The 20,872-nt window shown below is 40.0% G+C and overlaps 1 protein-coding gene across 7 annotated transcripts in view; it reads right to left on the bottom strand.

The window, feature by feature from the left end:
* ttll5 (tubulin tyrosine ligase like 5) overlaps window positions 1–20,793 on the bottom strand; it is a 177,124-nt gene extending 156,331 nt beyond the window's left edge. For 6 of the 7 annotated variants that reach the window (XR_010002127.1, XM_062968328.1, XM_062968329.1 and 3 more), the window contains exons 1-7: window positions 20,653–20,793; window positions 12,819–12,982; window positions 8,993–9,099; window positions 7,782–7,864; window positions 5,811–5,917; window positions 3,154–3,284; window positions 1,936–2,018 (exon numbers count right to left, since the gene is read on the bottom strand). Coding sequence is in view for 6 of the 7 variants with exons in the window: in XM_062968328.1 (XP_062824398.1) it covers window positions 1,936–2,018; window positions 3,154–3,284; window positions 5,811–5,917; window positions 7,782–7,864; window positions 8,993–9,099; window positions 12,819–12,895 (588 nt within the window). In the remaining variant the exon portion in view is untranslated. Of the gene's footprint in view, window positions 1–1,935; window positions 2,019–3,153; window positions 3,285–5,810; window positions 5,918–7,781; window positions 7,865–8,992; window positions 9,100–12,818; window positions 12,983–20,652 lie in introns of those variants that run through there. The other variant, XM_062968330.1, reaches the window with a different exon arrangement.
* Between the last annotated feature and the right edge of the window lie 79 nt (window positions 20,794–20,872).

Here is a 20,872-nt window from a genome sequence, read left to right as displayed (position 1 = left end):
AAGACAAGGTATTTGGAGCAACCATCAATAGGCCTCTGATTTGATGGAATCTATTTACCAAATATATACCTACCACAGTGGATATATAAATCAGGAGAATTTGTCATTCACAGAAATAACGTCTGCAATCTTTGCTTAGGATTTATGATTAGGTAGAGCGGCATCATAAAATTATTCTAAATCTTCAATCTGACGCTGCAGACAACTGCCTTGCCACTGCAGCCCTATCATTACCTGATAAATGATAACTTATTTCCATTCTGAGGGTTAGACATACTTTGTTATGCTAGCAGAAAAGTTACAAATATTGTCATTGCTTTGGTTAGAAGTTGCACAATTGCCAAAAGAAGAAGCACAAGTAGCCAAGCAACATTAACACAGCACATAAAATAGTAATAAATGCCTAACACCTGGTACAAACAAAATGAAATACCGGATTTGGCATTTGCACAAGAATGAAAACAGTATTGCTGCCAGCAGATGAGGTCTTGCATTGGTATAATGAGACCATTGGATACAGACTTGAATATACACTATGAAACTCAAGTTATCTTCATGTAACACTAAACAGAATGGGTATGTGACTATTAGGAAGTCCCTTTAGCAAGATCCCAGTGATAACAGCTCAGAAGATGAAGACAAATTAAAATAACAATCTCTAAACATAATTTCTCCCAAAGCTCTATAGGCTTTATGTGTAGGAATATTTGGTATCTGTGTTAAGCAGAGTGCAGAAGGGCTAGTGCAATATGAGTTTGTGATAGAAACCGTTAGAGGGAAAGGATTGTGAGAGATTATTGTTGGAATGAAGGATCTGATAGAGGCTTTACTCCATTTACAATGGAGATGAGTTGGAAAGTACCACATTGCAGGCAGAAAATAAGTTTAAAAGCCTTAACCAGAGGAATATTTATTAAGAGAAATCATTCTTGGATGAAAACAGCCTGATCCTTTCTAACCTAAAAAAAAAGAAAGAAAAGAATGGTGAGGGAGACAAGTTGTGGCATATCTCTCTCATCGAAGAGCAAGTCATAAGAGAGCAGAGGGGCTCAGTCTGGGCTGGCTCTTTTTATTTTTTAACAGAAGGCAGTCAATTAACTCTGACTGCACCAGACAATATTATGGCCCATAATGTTTTGGGAATAGGTCGCTGATAGAAGATGGAAAAACAAGAGAAAAGATCCCTCTCTGCCTAAGCCAAGTGTACAAGCTGATATTTCTTCCAGCAGAAAAAGGAGCAATTACTCTGAATGTTCTTGCAAGTTAAAAAAAAAAAGCTTGCATTTATTGTCTCAGGAAATCCATCTTAGGATAGGAAAATTGACAGAAAAAGGACTGACCTATACTTGGGTACAAGCATCTCTAAGAGTTGAATCTCATGTGTATATGTAAGCTAGCAGCTATTATTAGGGCTGGATCTCCATGGATGCTCTTTCAAAGACAAAGGGAACAAAGAGACTAAAAGGAAGGAAAATGCATGAGAACATAGCCCAAGTAAAATACAGAAAGGTGAAACAAAAGGTAAGAATTATTTAGACTCCACTCTTACACTAATCACTTTATACAAGTGTACATGTTTGTGTTTCCAGCATTCTGCAGGTCACCCATACTCCACTGGATACTCCCCTGAATACTTATGCCTACACTTTCCAAGAAACTATATTTCCTTAGACTGTAAATATGCCTACACATCAGCTGTATAGTTTCTGTGTAATAAAAATAAGATGGTGGCTGCACAAGCCAAATAAAAAGCAGCTAGTAAATCATTAAATATAATGATATAAATGTTGTATCATACAAATGATAACTTCTTCCAAACAGTACCATGCTCTATATTCTATTAAGAATTGGAATGCCTTTATACAAGGAAAATATGGTGATTTTGCTCAAAAATGCCAGTGAGTCAACAAGCTTGATATACTTGCAAGTACTTACACTGTTGATCAAATAAACACCTCGCCCTCTAGAAGATGCCACAGGTTTCACTATCCAGGGTCCCCTGTCTTTAGCATAGGAATCTGGTTGAAAAAGAAGACAAAAGACAGAAATCATTATTTCATTTTCAAAAATATTCCCAGACCCTGACAGCTCTTAGGTAAAGGTTTTCCCCTGACATTAAGTCTAGTCGTGTCAGACTCTGGGGGTTGGTGCTCATCTCCATTTCTAAGCCAAAGAGACGGCATTGTCTGTGGACACCTCCAAGGTCATGTGGCCGGCATGACTGCATGGAGCGCTGTTACCTTCCCACCAGAGCAGTACCTATTGATCTATTCACATTTGCATGTTTTCAAACTGCTAGGTTGGCAGAAGCTGGGGCTTACAGCAGGAGCTCACCCCACTCCCCGGATTCGAACCACCGACCTTTTGGTCTGCAAATTCAGCAGCTCAGCGGTTTAACCCACTGCGCCACCGGGGGCTCCCAGCCCACTTTTATATGTTGCAAAATTTGCAAATTTTAGTCTGAATCCTGTAACAGTGAAACCAAGAAACAGAGAGATAGAGAGTGGTTCCCTATATGCACAGAACTTTGACATGGCCCCTACTGATCATTATACCATCAAGCAGCTCTTGATTCAAGGTCTAGAACTGTAATCTATTTATGGAGATACATACTTAAATGGGGTGGAAGCCAATTTTCTGTCTTAACATCCACCACATGTAGCACAGAAATAAAACAGTATTGGGTAGACTTTTTTCCATGCTAAAAAATCTATGATTTTTAAGAACAATGCAGAACGATAAAAACTTTATTTGGATTTTCTAATGTTAACTGGAGGTGAAGGTTAAACTACTGGAGAGGCAAATCACTGCTGTCAGAGAGATAATTAACTCTCATTGCCTTTAAAATAGCGCAGGGGATCATCACCACAAAAATAGCTTGGCTGCACTGGGCCCCCTTCAGCACTTAAACAACATGGGAAACTTTTCTATTCATCATCTTCACAATCATAGTTCAAACCACAGCACCAGAAGAGCACTTAACATTTTCAAAGTGCTATGAGAAGCATCTTCCTACTGAGATCATTCTAATGTCCCTGTCCTGCCATTTTAACAGTCAACACATTTCTTTGTGGATGAACCACAAAAATTCATAGAAAGAAAATCTGTATTTCCTATCAACTTCCAAGCTTTATCTCTGAACTGGTTACTTACTACAAAATTCTTGATATTCAGCTGGAAGAATGAAAGTCTGAGGCAGGACATGGAAGCTCTTGAATCCATAGGTTTGCTGCATTCGATTGATGTTCTTATATAATCTGTCCTTTCGAGTTAATTCATATGACCTGCAAACATTTTTTTTTAATTTCATCTTTGTGAGAACCTTCAAGGATTCATAGTTATGATAAAACCCATAAACTTTAACAAGCACAAGTTAACTTCACTTACTTTTATGAAATACATTTATTAATAATTTTTCTGCTTGAAAATCAAAATACAAGACAGAAATAAAAACTGTTTAAAAATTAGATTTAAACATTTGAAAGCCAAAGTTCTTGGCAATACAATTTTGAATGTCAGTCAGGAATTCAGTATGGATGAAGCCAGCCTTGTTTCCCTTGAAAAGTAATTCCACATTTAAAGTACTGCTACAGAAAATATCTTGCCTCAAAAACCCATCAACTAAGGTGAACAGGGCTTCCATTTATTTATTTATTTTGTGTCAAAAGCACTGCACAATAAATAAGTTTTAAAATGATGAAATAAAGGAATCACAAGCAGTTAAATAGTTTTAGACCAAAAGAGGACAACAGCGACTGCATTGTCCGTAGCTTTAAACAACTCTTCCTCCGTACATGAGGCAGGATATTGTGGGCAAGCATACATATGGGGACTTGTTTGTTCTGCTCCACCAGTCACACAAGGTGGAGGATTCCTCCAGGTAGTGCCACCTTGCCAAGTTACCTTTTGATCTGCCTACTCCACTTCTGAGTCTGTTTAGGGATTTCCAAGTTGCCCATTCTTGGCCCGCCCCCAGAGGTTGACCCTCACGGGGGGGGGGGGGCATCCAGTTGGGATGGCCTGGTTTAGTTGCCCAGAGGGAAACCCTTGCTGTTGCTGGAGGAACATCAAGAGGAGTGGTGGTTCTCATGAAGCTTTTCCTTGATTTGAGCCTACTGGGAGGGGGCTGATAGTCATGCAGTGGATGGCTTTCACAATGTTCGACCTTATTTCTCTCACAGTTAGCAGCAACTTCCCGTTGCACATCGGGGGGGGGGGGCAATGCCAGATAACTGGTAGAGTTTAACAACAGGTGTAGGTTTAAGGCATCCTGTGATCATTCTGCATGTTTCATTCAGTGCTATGTCCACCTGCTTTGCATGGGCAAACTTGTGCCAGACAGGACAAGCATACTCAGCAGTTGAGTAAGACAAGGCCAGGGCGTCAATTGAAGATAGCACATTAAAGCAGGGTTCAGAAGAGGCAGCCTTTCAGATATTCCAACCCTAAGCTGGGTTAGAATATCTGAAAGGGTTTTATGAGGGTAGGAGTGGAGTCAGTCTTAATAGCTGAAAATCAAGTGACTTCTGCCTCAGAAATTGGCACCATTTCTTTCTGTATTGCTCCCCTTGCACATTTAGATAGTGGAAACCACACAGTTGGTTTCAAACAAATAATATATCTCCCAAATGCAGTCCAGATAACAGTCTGTCGCTGCCATTTTGTATTAGCTGTAGCCTGCAAACACTTTTAAAGGGCGGCTCCATATAGTTCACATTATTGTAGCCTAATAAAAAATTAAGGCATGCCTTAATCCTGCACCGCTTTGGCAGTGCAGTCCAATTCAATTGTTTCCTCAATTGCTCTCACCATTGATACATTGTACAGATGCACATTCTCCTTCTGATCACTCAATTTTCTCAAAGCTGCTCGAAATCAGGGGTGTGAAATCTTTTCTCAATCAAAGGATTTATTCTCTTCAAGGCATATTTTCAAGAGACACATACAAGCTGTGGGCAGAATCAAATCTACAACATAATATTTGGGTGCATCCACACTGCAGAATTAATGTAGTTTTACACCACTTTAACTGCCAATGGAATCCTCGGATTTGCAATGTGGTGAGGTGCCAGCATGCTTTGACAGAGAAGGCTAAAGACCTTGTAAAATTACAACTCCTAGGATTCCATAGCATTGAGCCATGGCTGTTAAAGTGATGTCAAACTGCATTAATGTGTAAATGCATCATTTACTTCTTAACATCACCTACCCTCTTAATTTATTTCAGAAAAAGATTGTCAAGGCCTCAAAGAGAATGGGGAAAGATCCTAGAAGTCAAAAGACACACAGAGGTTAAGATGTTTGATCACAGGAAGTATCTTTCTAAAGGAAATTACCCTAATTGATTGTCCATGCCCAGTGGTTAGATCTCTAAGCAAATACATACACATGCCTGATTGTTTCTCTTATTATTCCTCGTGCAGTGACATCTAGCAAAGGGAAATAAAAAGCTGGCAAATGATACAGAAAATCAAATCAAAGGATCACTGTGATTTTAAGATCTTTTTTTAATTTAGCAACTATTTCTAATATTAATATACCTAAAAAGCATCTGTAGGATGGCACGTTTTAGAGCCAAAACAAACTATAAAAGATCATTTTTTATATAGACTAAGACAAAAAAATAATATAATGTAGGATTCAGTTCCCACCAAACACTCCACATGTCACACAACAGGGCTGGGGAATGTTGTGGACCTTCACATGTTGTTAGACAGCAATTCCAATCAGACATATGCAAGATAAAGTATAGTGACATCTGAAGCCCATCATCATCTGGAGAGTCACATCTTCAGATACCCTCTTCTTACCTGGGAAAGTGGTTGACCTTTTGAATATCTGTGAGTGATCGAAGGACATAAGGTTTCAGATGGGACCCTGTCCACATAAGATTATATTCATTGCTACTCGGGTGCACCTGGGGGAAAGGCATAAATTCTTGGTAAGATAATCAATTGAATAAAACTACATTATCTCAAGTTAAAACTCTGGACTGAAAAGAACAAAGACTACATCATAATGACTACGTAAAATTAAAGTATACAAGCTGTGTAGTCCAGAAAAAATGGTAGCTTGCCTAACCTATTTCCATCTACATCTACATATAATTTAAAATATCCTTTTATAATAATTATAATAATTATAATAATCTTTATTTATATTCCGCCCTTCTCCCCGAGGGGACTCAGAGCGGATTATAGTATATAAACACACACAGGCAAACATTCAATACCTTGTTACAAATGACATAAAATGAGGCACAAATACACAGACAAAGGCAAAGGCTTTTCCTCTAATTTTTGGCTCTGGAGGCGGTGCTCATCTCCGGCTATGGGGGAGGTGCTCTTTCTCTATTTCTAAGCCGAGGAGCCTGTGTCCGTAGAGAACTCCTGCCTTTTCCCGCCAAGCTTTAACTATTGATCTACTCACATTTGCATATTTTCAAACTGCTAGGTTGGCAGGAGCTAGAGCTAATAGCGTGAGCTCACCCCGTCCCATGGATTCGAACTGCCAACCTTCAGGTCAGTAGTTCAACAGCAAAAGGGTTTAACTCATTGTGCCATCATGGCCCCATATACATTTTACTAGAACAGGGCAGTGAGAAATATGGGGATCACCAAAGGCTGTTGGCCAGCATAGCAGATTGTACAGCATAACAGAAACTGTAGGCCAACAACATCTGGAGAACATGTTTTCCATCCATGTGTTAGAGCAGACCTTTCAAACTGTATGTTGCAACACATTAGTGTGTCAGCTGCACTGTGTAAGTGTGTTGCATGAACGTAACAAGAAACCCATGAGTCTATGTGAAACCAGCAATAAATCATATATATATATTAATATAAATGAAAGGTTTTCATGAGACATGCTGTGTCCCCATACATTTTGTCATTACAATTTATGCATGTGTCCGTATTTCTTATAAGGGGCCAGTTAAACCTCTGGTTTGCTAGTAAAACTGAATTACTGTGTCACAGAATGATGTGTGTCTAAAAAGAGTGACACCAAACATGAAATGTTTAGAAAGTTCTGTGTTAGAGGCTATTTATACATTTATAACATTTTGCTCCAAGGCCTTTTTCCAGAAAGGGTCAGGTTACCAAAAGCATTGCCTTCTCCCATACAATCTGACTTGGACACTAAATTAGGTCACTCTGGGAGGAGGCTACTCCAGCCTCCCAGAACCCGACTGGCAACCATCACCCAGAGGGCCTTTTCATTGGCCACCCCAGGGCTGTGGAATGACCTGTCGAAAGAGCTCCAATAGCTAAATGAGCTGCCTGAATTAAAAACACATTTGAAGACCTATCTCTTCCAGCAGGCCTACCCAGCCAGTTTTAATCATGAATTTTAAACTTGCATATTATGTTTAATCTTTGTTCTGTGTATCTTAATATGTAGTTTGTAGAAATATGTTTTAATATGTGCATTTTATATAATGTTTTAGATTATTATGTGTTTTTAGCGATGTCATAGCCCACTTCAAGCCACAAGGAGAGGCGGGTAAGAAATAAAATTATTATTATTATTACACAAAATGGTTGTGTTTCAATGTCTTAAACAGGATCTTGATTTCAAAAAAGAAAAGAATTGTATATTATACATTAATCATGTTAAATTCAAATTATTTGACAAGACACCAAAATTTAAGTGGTTTATTAATTTTGTTTACTTGTCTATAGTTTTGTATGCCCTAGCTATGATATGTAGTTGTTTCTTGGCTCTAAAAGCAGTACCAACCACTCTGATTTTTTTCACAATCAAGGACCTGACACACATACCTCACGGAATCCATGAGCTGACAAAATGCTGCGCACAAGGCGACTATCTGTTCTCACAATCTTAAAAGCCAGTCTATAACGCTCTGTAAACACAACATAAATTAATATCAGCAAACCAAAATCATAATCTATTTCACCATTTGAAGATGGGAAGATACTGCCACAGAACTCAGCACATTCCCATTTATCATATAATATCCAATTATGTCATAACATACAAGTTATGGCAGGGATTTATGCAGCTAGAATGACATCACACAGCTATATGATCAAGTCATAAAGGTGAGCTCACACTGCTTTCATTTTGTTTAACCAGCTAATTTATTGTTGGGGCACAAGAGAAAACAATATTAAAATTGATATTACCACATATACTCAAGTATATATTTTCAGCCTTTTTTTTACACCTGAAAAAGGCCCCCTCGGCTAATACTCAAATGAGGGTCCTGGCTGGCTTATATTCGGTTGGTTTATACTCAAGTATATAGGTAATCAGAGTTGGATAGTCTTATCTTATTAAAGTCTTATTATTATCTTAAATTACAGTTTTATGTAAATATTCAAAAACATTTAACCTACCAATGTCTCAATTAATGTAATTTTATTGGCATCTACTTTTATTTTTGAATTTTACCAGTGGCTGCTGCTTTTCCCGCCCTTATATGCGAATCAGTAAGTTTTCCCAGTTTTTTGTGGTAAAATTAAGTGCCTCAGCTTATATTCGGGTTGGCTTATACTCAAGTTTATATGGTAACTATTATTTTATTTTAGTAATGCAAGCTAATAGTGATTTTTTTTTCAAAAAAACAAACATCAACCATGACAACACACATAAAACCACTAATATTTCAAATTATTCACATATTTGACACTTGTTTTGATTTTTAAACTTTGCTAAAATATTGGCACAACAAAAAAGATGTGCAAAGTAACATGAATATAAGAAATAAGATGTCTTAATAACTCAAAAGTGAAAGTTTACACGTTTGTTTTATTTTTAAAAGGCATATCAGTAAGCTTTCACTGTTTGCGTACTAAACTTGTTAACTTAAAAATAACAGCTGCTTCCAACTTAATATCGCATATCAAAAGCTCCTCTACTGTGTATGGCAAAAGAAAAATCAAACTAACTTCCAGGCATGTTTTCTCCTTCAGTTAGTTTTCTTTAACACACTTTAGCAAGACAGTGAGTTATATAAAACTACACTTACCTCCAATCAAGCGAGTGTAACTGTCTTTAGTTATAATAGCATCTGCATGAAACACCAGGATTGGGATTCTTCTAAAACCACCTGTCCACGTGATACACGGGTGCTCCCTTAAACAAGAAGAAAGATTTATGAATCTGCACAAGACACTAAATCACTACTAGTCACGAAGGAGTCCAGTTTAACTACATATTGTAAACAGCCACCTTTACACATATTGAAATTACTGAAACATAAATATGAACCAAAAGATTCAGAAATCCCCAACAACCAGTTCACATTACATGATAAAAGGTACAGCTGAAGAAAACCACTAAGTTTTCCAAACACAAGTGACAGGTCAAAACACAGTTTTTCACGTACAGTTCAGACACTAGTCTAACCAACGGATACTGGTCTGAAGTCTACACCAATTAAGGTGAATGTAAGTTTAATTTTTTAATATTTTAACCACCGTTTAGAGCAAAGAAGAATTCATGTCTAGGAAAATGAAACAGTATTGATATTTTAAGAAGCATTTGCTCAACGCAGTTTTACAAGACAGATCCTTACATTTCCTAATGCAGTTCTCTGTGGGCAGGAAATAAATGGACAGTGTATTGTGGCAACCCATGCTAAGGCAACACCACAGCAACAATATGTTGCTGTGCTACTGTTACGCATTAAGCCAAATGGAGAAACATTGGCATACAGATGGTTCCAATGCAGTATGCCTAAACTCCTTAAATTTTAACATGCATATAAAAATTACATGAGCATAAAATGGCAGAAAAAAACAAACCAGAAGTCTCTCACAATTTCATATTCAGCTATGCAGTGAAACAGGCAAATTCAGAGTGAATGCAAACTGTGAAGAACGTAAAGGTAAGGTGAGAAACTCTCTGGTCTCTATAACTTCCACAGAAAACAATTCCATGATTGCTCTATCATGCCCATTCCTAATATAACTACCAATTGTTTAGTGCCTGCTAAGTTCACAGAAATATCAGCATCACACCACCCTGACCACACCTAACTTTGTCAGGTTTCAGAAACTAAACAGGTTTAGGCCTGGTTAATATTTAGATAGGAGACCACTAACAGACACCAGATAACTCCAGGTAGAACATTGAAAAAAAAATCCTGGCTGAAAGTCCTGAGAGTTGCTAACGGTCAGAATTGACAGTATTGGGCTAGATGGAAAATGGTCTGACTCAGTATAAGCTAATTTCCTATGTTCCTAGGAAGAGCTTGCAAACCATCACATCCAATGGGCCAGATTACTGGAGTCCTCATGCTTATGACATTAAATATTTCTAAAATATCACATATCTTGAGTGAATAAGCTTCTAAAAAACAGCAATAATAATAAAAACAGCAAAAACACCTTTATGTCACCACAGTGCCTAAGTCTAAGATAAAGTAAACCAATAAAGTATAATATTTCACAGACTGGAGGTAATCACAATAAAGTGTTTTTCTTCTCTTTCACAATGTGTTAATAATTAAAACCCCTTCTTCCCATGCAACAGTATAAAATTGACATCAATATTCTCTTCAACCTCCTGTCCAAGCTTTTCACCCTGAAATACTGCACTAGGAAAGATTTTCAGCTGAAGAATATTTTACTCTGTCAAGCCCAACACTTTATGTAAGTGGGAACAGAGCCGAGTCTGCAGCAAAGGGCTTTAGGCTAAATCCTGTCCTCTGGATTTCCAGTAATAACACCAGGGCTCAGACATGCTCCCAAATGACTATATCCTCTTCATGGCCCTTGATTACCTGGAGAACTGACTGACAAATTGGATAGGAAAAATGTAGTTCTCTGCATACAGCATCTAGCTTAGCACTGCTTGAAGTAAGAGAAAATTATATGACTAATACAGATAAGGATAAATATGGAATGGTGACACCAATTCTAAGAACAGTATTTCAAGAAAATGAAATACCTACCCAAATACCTACTCCAACACTAAAGGAATATTTTGCCCTCAAAAAAATAAGCATAAAAATCAGTAGGCATGTAGGGGAGGTTAAAAAAGGTAGACACTAGGAAAGGTATTCAAGAAACATTACAATATCCCATGGTATCAATAGCTAAACATATTACAATGAATTAGACGTCCACTCTCAGGGAAAATAGTATGATACACAATAAATGTCAACTGTCAAAAAAGGCCACATTAATAGGCAACACTGTTCAAGTGATCAAGTAACTGCCTGTCACCTATAAAGCACCAAAATTTACTAAGCATTGCATAGATATTAAGGAAAAAGATATTCCATATTCCAGAAGTATTTTCTCCTGATGTTTGCCCACATCTATGGCAGGCATCCTCAGAGGTTGTGAGGCATATAGGAAAAACTAAGCAAGGAAGGTTTATATATCTGTGGAAGGTCCAGGGTGGGAGAAAGAACTCTTGTCTGTTGGAGGCCAGTGTGAATGTTGTAATTAATCACCTTGATTAGCATTATTTTGATTAGTTTGTAAGTTTCATGTTCCATTCTCAGAATCTTCAGTTTAAAATATCCCATTCTGGGATAATAGCATGGTATAAATCCAACAAATAAAAAACTAAAAAGAGTAGGGTCAGAAAATATTGACAGGCAAGAGGCCACTACAGCTAGAAATGTAAACCGAAAGTATGCACTATACAACAGTAATTAAACCAAAATATAATCCATGTGTTACCAACACATATACATTCATAGAAAGTAAAACTCTATATTCAGAGAAAGTAAAACTCTTATATTCAGAGTTCGTGAGTCCAATGCCCACCAGAGTTCATGTTCACATGGAGGACTATATCAATCTCTAATTGTGAGTCCAAATTTAAACGTCCAAGTAAGTGACAGGAGCATATATACTCAGAGAGTTTATGTGAGTATATATGCTCCTGTCTTTAATGCTGTTACTATATTTTGTAATTTGTAATTTTTTATCATGTACAAGTGTTTCTAGCCACTCATATGTATTCCCTGTAGGTCCACTCCGTCATTGATAATGACACATTGAATTTATATACTCAAAGAAAGAAATTGACTACTCCAGGTTTTCCATACCTGTATAATCACAACCTGAGGAAGACTACACAGTCGAAACCGGTCGTGGATGGTGACCAACCTTGGACTTGTTTAAAACATCGGGTGTCATAAAAGGATTCACTTACTTGGACGTTTAAATTTAATTACTGTTGTATAGTGCATACTTTCGGTTTACATGTCTAGCTGTAGTGGCCTCTTGCCTGTGCATTTCAGGGAATCCTTTCTTTGTATTGTATCAGAAAATATTGAGCCACATGTGTTTCCTTCTACTCAATCCTTCTGTCTCCAAGATGATAGGAAAAATGACTTTTCAGATCTACAGCATTTACTAAATTATGAATCTGCTTACTGATACAGTAGAGTCTCACTTATCTAAGCCTCGCTTATCCAAGCCTCTGGATTATCCAAGGCATTTTTGTAGTCAATGTTTTCAATATATTGTGATATTTTGGTGCTAAATTCGTAAATACAGTAATTAAAACATAACATTACTGAATATGAAACTACTTTTTCTGTCAAATTTGTTGTATAACTTGATGTTTTTGTGCTTAATTTGTAAAATCATAACCTAATTTGATGTTTAATAGGCTTTTCCTTAATCCCTCCTTATTATCCAAGATATTCGCTTATCCATGCTTCTGCCAGCCCGTTTAGCTTGGATACGTGAGACTCTACTGTATTTAGCCTCCTGTAGTGCACCTAGTCCTTAATAACTAGATCTAATTCTCAATCTTTGTATTCTGAAACAAAATATATATAGTTTTGATGGTATGTACAGATACCACGTTCTTTAACTTTAACTTACCCTGGTCCTTCCACCTCTTCTTCCTCCTCTGAAGATGAGTCTGTTTCTTCTAAGTCCCGAGCCATTCCAACTGGCATTTCCTGTGAACGTTTTCATACAGTCCAGAAACAGTGGCTCTTCAAATTCTTCCCTGTAGAATCAGTAAATCTAACCAGTGCTCTTTCCTGTGAAGAATAGGGGGAGGTTATCAATTGGAATAGATAGATAACTATGCTATGTTTCCATCCTAATAAAAAGTCTAATTTGGAAGATCTGAAAATCTCTTTTAAACCATGTTGCCAATTTTAAGGAGGAAAAAATGAAATCTATCATCTTGGGCTTCTCAAAAGATTAAGATAATAATATGGTCTCCACCAAAAAATAAATTTCTGTACAAAAGTCTTATTTTTCCAGAAAATCGCACTAACTTATACAACTGGCAGAAGGATGGACAATAACTTCCCATGTCCAGGTATATGTCCTTTTTGAATTAATGCTGCTGTCCCCCCTACCTTCCATGAAGACCACTTAATCTAAACTGTCTGGGCACAATTACATAGTATAGTGTCCAAAAATCTGCAGCTTAGGGCCCTTCCACACAGCCCTATATCCCAGAATATCAAGGCAGAAAATCCCACATTATCGGAGTGTGGACTTAGATAACTCAGTCCAAAGCAGATATTGTGGGTTTTTCTGCCTTGATATTCTGGGACATAGAGCTGTGTGGAAGGGCCCTTAAGAGTCCAATTAAATAGAAAGTCTGCTTAATATTTTTATAAGATTTATGGAACCATGCTGTCAATGCATTTATGTGAGGCTTTCTAATGTTCAAAATACTATAAATTTTATTTCTATAGATATGCACACACTATACTGATTTACACAAGAATCTGCTATTTATATTAGCATATTTATATGTCAGCATAAGCACTTTTTTGGTCTTCCCCTTTTCTTGGCTCAAAAAGCCGCAGATTGTAGTGAATGAGTCTTCTGAGGCTGTGAGTGATAATGGTAGGATCAGGAGGGGAAAGAAGAATTCTCGTGAGGAGGGCTCGCTGGAAGATTTACATAGGAAGAGTCAGGGAGATAGATGAGGAATCCTCAGATGAGGATTCATTTGGGGAGTTGGAAGGGAATCCTGAGGTGGAAATGACTGTTGAGGACCCGGTGGTGGCGAAAGGGGTTGGCATAGACTGGGCATGGGCTCCGGAGGAGGAAACTGGGCCCATGGATGCTGAGAACGCAGGAGAGACTTGGGTTTCTTCAGAAGCAGCCCCCACATGGTCTGCCTGGAGGAATGAGGATGATTCCGCAGATGTGGACAGGGTTGGGCATAGGCAAAGTGATTTTGACTCTGATGAGGAACCTGGGACACCTGATCCAAAGACGTTGGCTGTTTGGAGCTCGGATTCTGATGAGGAGTTTGGGACACCTGATCCTAAGGCGTTGATTGATTGGACGCCCAAGGAAACCTAAATAAATTGGGTTTTTTTGGCCATTGTCCCTTGCGTGTGGCAAGGTGTTGTTGGGCACCAATGGGTTTCCTGTATTTGACTCCAAAGACTGGCTTGGGACTTTGCAACCGATGTAAGTTTGATCCGGGTTATTCTACGACGGAGGGCTGGAACTGTGTGGGTTTTCTGTGTGGACTGCATTGTTATTACTATTTTGCATTAGTTGCTGCTTGCCTCCGTTGTCTTGGCTCTTTGTGTTATCCTGCAACGTGGACCTCACTGTGACAACTTCACCCTTTGGACCTTGGACCGGAACTCGACTTGGCATATCTCTTTGCTCTTAAACTCGGCTTGGCATCATTCCCGTGTTTGTGGCTGACTTCTGTTGCTGACCGCTGGCTTCATCTTCGATTCTGACGCTGTTCTCCAATCCTGACTCCGGACCGGTTTGACTTTGCTACAACGCTTCGTTCCCCTGACGTCTGTCTTGGCTTCCGACTCTGCAGCGGCTCGTCGCCATTGCCTCAGCGTTTTCCAATATTGTTTGCCTGCGCCGCTTTTGGCGAAGAACTTTTAGCCCGGTTTTGGCTTTCTTTTAGTTTTGGGCTTTTTGCTGTACTTTTGGGTTTTGGGGAGGTTTTGAGCCTTTGGGAATTCTTGCCCTTGTTTATTTTGCTGTTTTGACTTTGCCTTGCAGTTTTGAGCTGTTTCTGAACACTTTGGTTTTAATCCGGATTATATCTCCGGATAATCCAGATTATATTCCGGTTTGCATTTTTTGGGGTTTCTTGCTCTGAACTGTTAATTCACATTGAAGTTAAAGTGCTGTGAGCTCTCTGGACTTTGTGCTGAGCTTTTTTAAGTTATTTTTTGAATAAACTATATTTATCTTACTGGCTGGCGTCTGACCTTTGACAGATTGACCATAGTGATGCACCCAGGTACCATCTGAATGCTTTCATGAAGCCAAATGGAAAGAGCATACCCTTTCTTCTCCCAGATCTCCATCCTAGGTATGCTGGCAAAGCTTTAAATTCTACCAGCATCTAATACAAACTCATCCATTATGTACTGGTTTAACAGTCTATATTTTAATTATTCATGAACACTGCCTGGAAATGGGCAAATATATGCAGCTTATATATATTTGTAAATAAAGCCATCACAATCTATGCCTCAAAACATAAAGACATTACAAAGAAGTACAAGTATGGGGAGGGGTTTTGCAAGGGAGCAGTGGTAGTATGACATACAGAGCATTCACATTCCAGCCATATCTCCTTGAAGACATTTTTCATTCAATTTGGCTCATTTACACTGACTCAAATTCAAAATCAGAGGTCTACCAGCATCATATATACATGAACACCAAATATAAAAAACCTTATATAAGCCCAGCCACAACCCTGGAGTCAAAATATATCCTTATCAAAGGAACATGACACAACAACTCTACGGTTTGACACATATCTTCAATTAATTCACTATATCAAACCCACAGGTTATATGACACATCACTTATCTGAAAAGAATCAAAACTTCCTACAGTAACATTTATTAAACCTTCTGAGCTGAGAGAGGCTTTAAAGTGGTTGTTTAGCTCAATCAATCTGACAGTGCATTAATCCTGGATTCCCTAACTAAATATTGCTTAATGTGTTCAGTTTAATTCAGGGTTTTCCAGGTAAGGCAATGTTTTCATCTGCAACCACACTGCCTCCAAGAGAAAACTTTAGAGGACATCCAGACAACCATATGTAGGCCTTCCGTATTTTTCCCATAGCTCCTTCTATATTTTGTATCACCAGAACAAAAATCACTTAGTGGGTAAACAAATGGTACAGTGGGCTCTTGGTATCTGCAGGGGTTTGGTTCCTGGACCCATGGGGATATCAAAATGCATGCATGTTCAAATCCCATTATATACAATGGCATAGTAAAATGGTGCCCCTTATATAAAATGGTAAAATGGTTCACTTTGTGGCTTTAAAAAAATATTTTCAAACTGTGGAAACTGAATCCCTAGATACTGAGAGCCAACCGTACTAGTACAAGGTACATTGGAGGGGATTGCAGATCCTTCATATCAAATAGTCTATAAAGCACTGCTCTAGGTTCATTTATTCTCTTATTTAAAATAGGTCTGCCACCTTGTGTTCATATTTATAGATACATATACATGTGTTGTGGGTGCACGCATGCGCGCATGTAAGACTCCACCGGCCATAGCTGTCTTTGATGTGGATGGTGGGAAGTCAATTTTTACATATACTCTACTATATCTACTATATATAAATACACAAACACAAAGATATGTATACATGGTGAGACAATTGATGGGGTAGAATAGCAGGTATGTTCAGTAAATGCTAGTGTGGTTTGTTCAGGAAAAGTTGTTAGTACTGTAATGGTCTAATTATATTTGTTTATATCTGTACTATCTCTCTTTCTTGATCTGTGCATTTGCGCGCAAGTGAGAATCCACTGGCCATAGCTGTCTTTGATTGGGTTGGTAGGAATTCAATTATTTTCATATTTACTCAAGACTACTAAGAAGAGGAGGAGGAGGAGGAGGAAGAGGAGGAGGAGGAGGAAGATTTATTTATTACCCGCCTTTCCTGGTGGCTTGAGGCGAATACAACAAATTCAAAAACAAATGCACATTAAAATATTTTATTAAATGTCATATACATATATATACACACACACACACACACACACATACACACACACACACCCCAAACACAGCTATAGAACTGACATATAGTAGTAACAGAATGCAAATCAAAACTCATGACTGAAAGTTGGCTGGGTAGGCCAACCAGAAGAGATAGAGGTCTTCAATTGCATTTTAAATTCTGACATTTCGTTCAGCTATCAAATTTCTTCCGGTAGGTCATTCCACAGTTGTGCGGTAGCCGATGAAGAAGTTCTGCGGGTGACAGTCACTGGTTGGGTTTTGGCTTGTTGGAGTAGCCACCCACCAGAGGATCTCAGTGTCTCAAAGGACAGATTGTGCAGAAGAAGGAGATCCTGTAGGTAGCCTGGACCCAAACCATGTAACTTTAATATGGGTGTAATATGCTCACTCCTAGATGTTCCTGTAACATTGAAAGTGGTGGGTTGGTATTTTGTTTATATTCTTTAGAATCTCACTTTCTCATTCTATATACATACACACACACATATATTACATATACACAGACACATATGTGTGTGTAAAAATCAACTGGCCATAGCTTTGATGGTGGGAAGTCAATTTTTATATATACTCTCCATATAATTGTGTAGATAAAGATATAGATGTATATTGGTGGAGGGTGATGGTGGTAGAGTAGAATATGTGTTTAATAGTTGCTAGAGCAAGCATGGGCAAACTTTGACCCTCCAGGTGTTCTGGACTTCCTGTAACCAATCTGGCTGCCATGTTTTGAATTATTTGGAGTTTCCAAACTTGGTACAGCACATTGTAAAAGTCCAACCTTGAGTTTACCAGTGCGTGCACTACCATCTTTACATCCTCAAATTCTAAAAAGGGTCGCAGCTGGTGTATCAGCCAAAGCTGGTAGCAAGCACTTCTGACTGTCGCATCTACCTGGGCTGACATTTGGAGACAAATCCAGGAGCACTCCCAAGTTGCGAACACAGTCTTTCGGGGGGGGGGGGGGGTGATCCAGAACTGGTTGGCACACCTCAATTTAGGACTCTTGACGGCAAGCACCTGTCTTGTCTGGATATGGTTTCAATTTGCTTTTCCTCATCCAGCCCATTACCTCATTTAGTCATTCATTCAGAAACATGCTATCCTTAGCTGAGGCAACCATAGCAGTCTCAACTCCATATCCTGCCCAGAAGCCGATTTGAAATGAGTCAAAGAAGTGTGTGTCATGCAAAACTGCCTGGAGTTAGAGTGCCACTGTCGTCTCAATTACTTTGCCCAAAAAAGGAAGGTTAGAGACTGGTCTGTAGTTATTAAAGTTCAGGGGATCAAGGGAGGGATTTTTCAGCAGTAGTCTAACTGCTGCTTCTTTTAAATAGAATGGAAAATTCGCCTTCCTGAGGCATATTGATAATTTGTTGTATTTGATATCTGTGAAACAGTTCTTAAAGACATTACAGTGAGCTACTGAGGGTTCTACTAATGGGTTTGAAGGAAAGGGTACCTGGGTTAAGCCTCTCACCACCCTGAACAGCTAAACTGGATGTGAATCAACAGAGAAGAAATGCATGAAGAGAAGAAAGTTTTCTTTGCTACTCATATTGCTATATTATAAGCGCAAAGGTACCCTCTATACCAGTGGTTCTCAACATGGGGTCCCAGGTGTTTTTGGCCTACAACTCCCAGAAATCCCAGCCAGTTTACCAGCTGTTAGAATTTCTCGGAGTTGAAGGCCAAAAACATCTGAGAACCTCAGATTGAGAACCACTGCTTTATACCGTGTCTATACAGATCCCTATGTTCTGAGCTGGAAATCGCATTAAGGGTATGACTTGCCAAGTGTGTTGGTCCCGAAACCAATTAGGATAGGTCTATCTTTGTCATGGATACCATAAGCTCCCGAGCTGCACCTGACAAACTGGCCTCCAGTGGCATGTTGAAATCACCCAGAAGCAAAAGTCTGGGTGATCCCAACAACATCTTCGAGACCAGTTCCGTGAGCTCAGCCTGGGAGTCTGTTAGGCAGCGGGGTACACTAATAGAATCCCCAGTCTGCCCCTGGTTTTCAGACTCGGGTACACAAACTCAATGTGATTCAGCTCCCTAATAGGTCAGGTCAGGTTAAGATAGTCTTTATAGACCACAGCTGTGTGTGTGTGTGTTCATTCATTCAGTCGTCTCCGACTCTTCGTGACCTCATGGACCAGTCCACGCCAGAGCTCCCTGTCAGCCGTCACCACCACCAATTCCTTCAAGGTCAGGCCAGTCACTTCAAGGATTCCATCCATCCATCTAGCCCTTGGTCGGCCTCTCTTCCTTTTTCCTTCCATTTTCCCCAGCAACATGATCTTTTCCAAGCTTTCCTATCTTCTCATGATGTGGTCAAAATACTTCATCTTTGCCTCTAATATCCTTCCCTCCAGTGAGCAGCCGGGCATTATTTCCTGGAGGATGGACTGGTTGGATATTCTTGCAGTCCAAGGCGACCTATATAGAAATATATTGGTGGAGGGAGATGGTGGCAGAGTAGAATGTGTATCTAGCTGGGCTAGCACAACGAGTTAAAATGCCGACTGGAAGGTAGGCAGTTCAAGCCTGGGTCGGGGTGAGCTCCAGTCCGAAAACAACAATGTAAGTAAATAAATAGGTATCGCCTTGGCAGGGAGGTAAAAGGTGCCCTGAAAAACATTACAGCAAAAATCCAACCAGGAAAGGCGTCCATGGATGACAAGAGCGTGGAAAATGAGGGTTTCGGGAGGGGTTTTGAAAATTTGGGGGGGGGGGGTTGAACCCCTGACCCACCCGCCCCCCCCCCCCCCCCCGGATTCAGACCTGTCAATATCTGCTTGAGATAGTGCCTGGAGAGACTCTTAATTTTTTGCATCTCATAGACTTAGCATGGGGATTTGGTTAACCAGTTAAAATTCATAAGTAAACCAGGTTTTTTTTTTACTTGAAAAATTTTGGGGCCCCGATGGCGAAGAGTGTTAAAGCGCTGAGCTTCTGAACTTGCAGACCGAAAGGTCCCAGGTTCAAAGCCTGGGAGCAGAGTGTGCACCCGCTGTTAGCTCCACCTTCTGCCAACCTAGCAGTTCGAAAACATGCCAATGTGAGTAGATCAATAGGTACCACTCCGGCGGGAAGGTAACGGCGCTCTATGCAGTCATGCTAGCCACATGACCTTGGAGGTGTCTACGGACAACGCCGGCTCTTCAGCTTAGAAATGGAGATGAGCACCAACCCCCAGAGTCAGACATGACAGGACCTAATGTCAGGGGAAACCTTTACCTTTACCTTGAACCCCTAACACCCCCCCCCCCCCCGCCGCCGGCTACAGGCCTGGTGGTGGTAGAGTAGAATTTGTGTTTAATAGTTGCTAGAGCAAGCATGGACCAACTTCGGCTGTTAGGAATTGTGGGAGTTGAAATCCAAAACACCTGGAGGTTTGCCCGTGCCTATGCTAGAGTGTAGTTTGTTGAGGTTAGATTAAATTATTTGAAGTCTATATTAAACTCACATATATTGACATAAACGGGCATTCTGGGAGTTGTAATCCGACCAAGTCGCTTTCTCTGGCGTGCCTGCGTTACTGTGGCTCTGGGCCGCCTCAGGCTGCTCCCTCTTCCCCGCCTCAGGACAGGCCCAGGACGTTGGCCGCCCTCTGAGGGGGCAGGAGAGGCCGCTGTCCGAGCCTGGAAGCCTCCCGTGGTTGATTTCCCCCGGAAGCCCGCCGCCCCCTTACCTGCGGCTTCATCTCCCTTGACGGCCCGGCAGCCGTGGCTCCTCTTGCCGGCGCTTCGCTCTGTTACTACAACAACCAACCAGCAACCGTCCCCTTCCCTCCCTCCCTCACCGACCGGAGGCGTGTCTGCGCAAGCGCCGGCTCGCCTCTCCTGCTCGAGCACTTTCCCTGTTTGCGCATGCGCACATATCCCCCCCCCCCCCCCCGTTCTTCCAACATG

Source organism: Anolis carolinensis, chromosome 1 (assembly GCF_035594765.1).
Source record: "Anolis carolinensis isolate JA03-04 chromosome 1, rAnoCar3.1.pri, whole genome shotgun sequence".
NCBI classification, from domain to species: domain Eukaryota; kingdom Metazoa; phylum Chordata; class Lepidosauria; order Squamata; family Dactyloidae; genus Anolis; species Anolis carolinensis.
The sequence above is the reverse complement of the archived record's forward strand: the minus strand, read 5'-3'. Positions and strand labels throughout refer to the sequence as shown.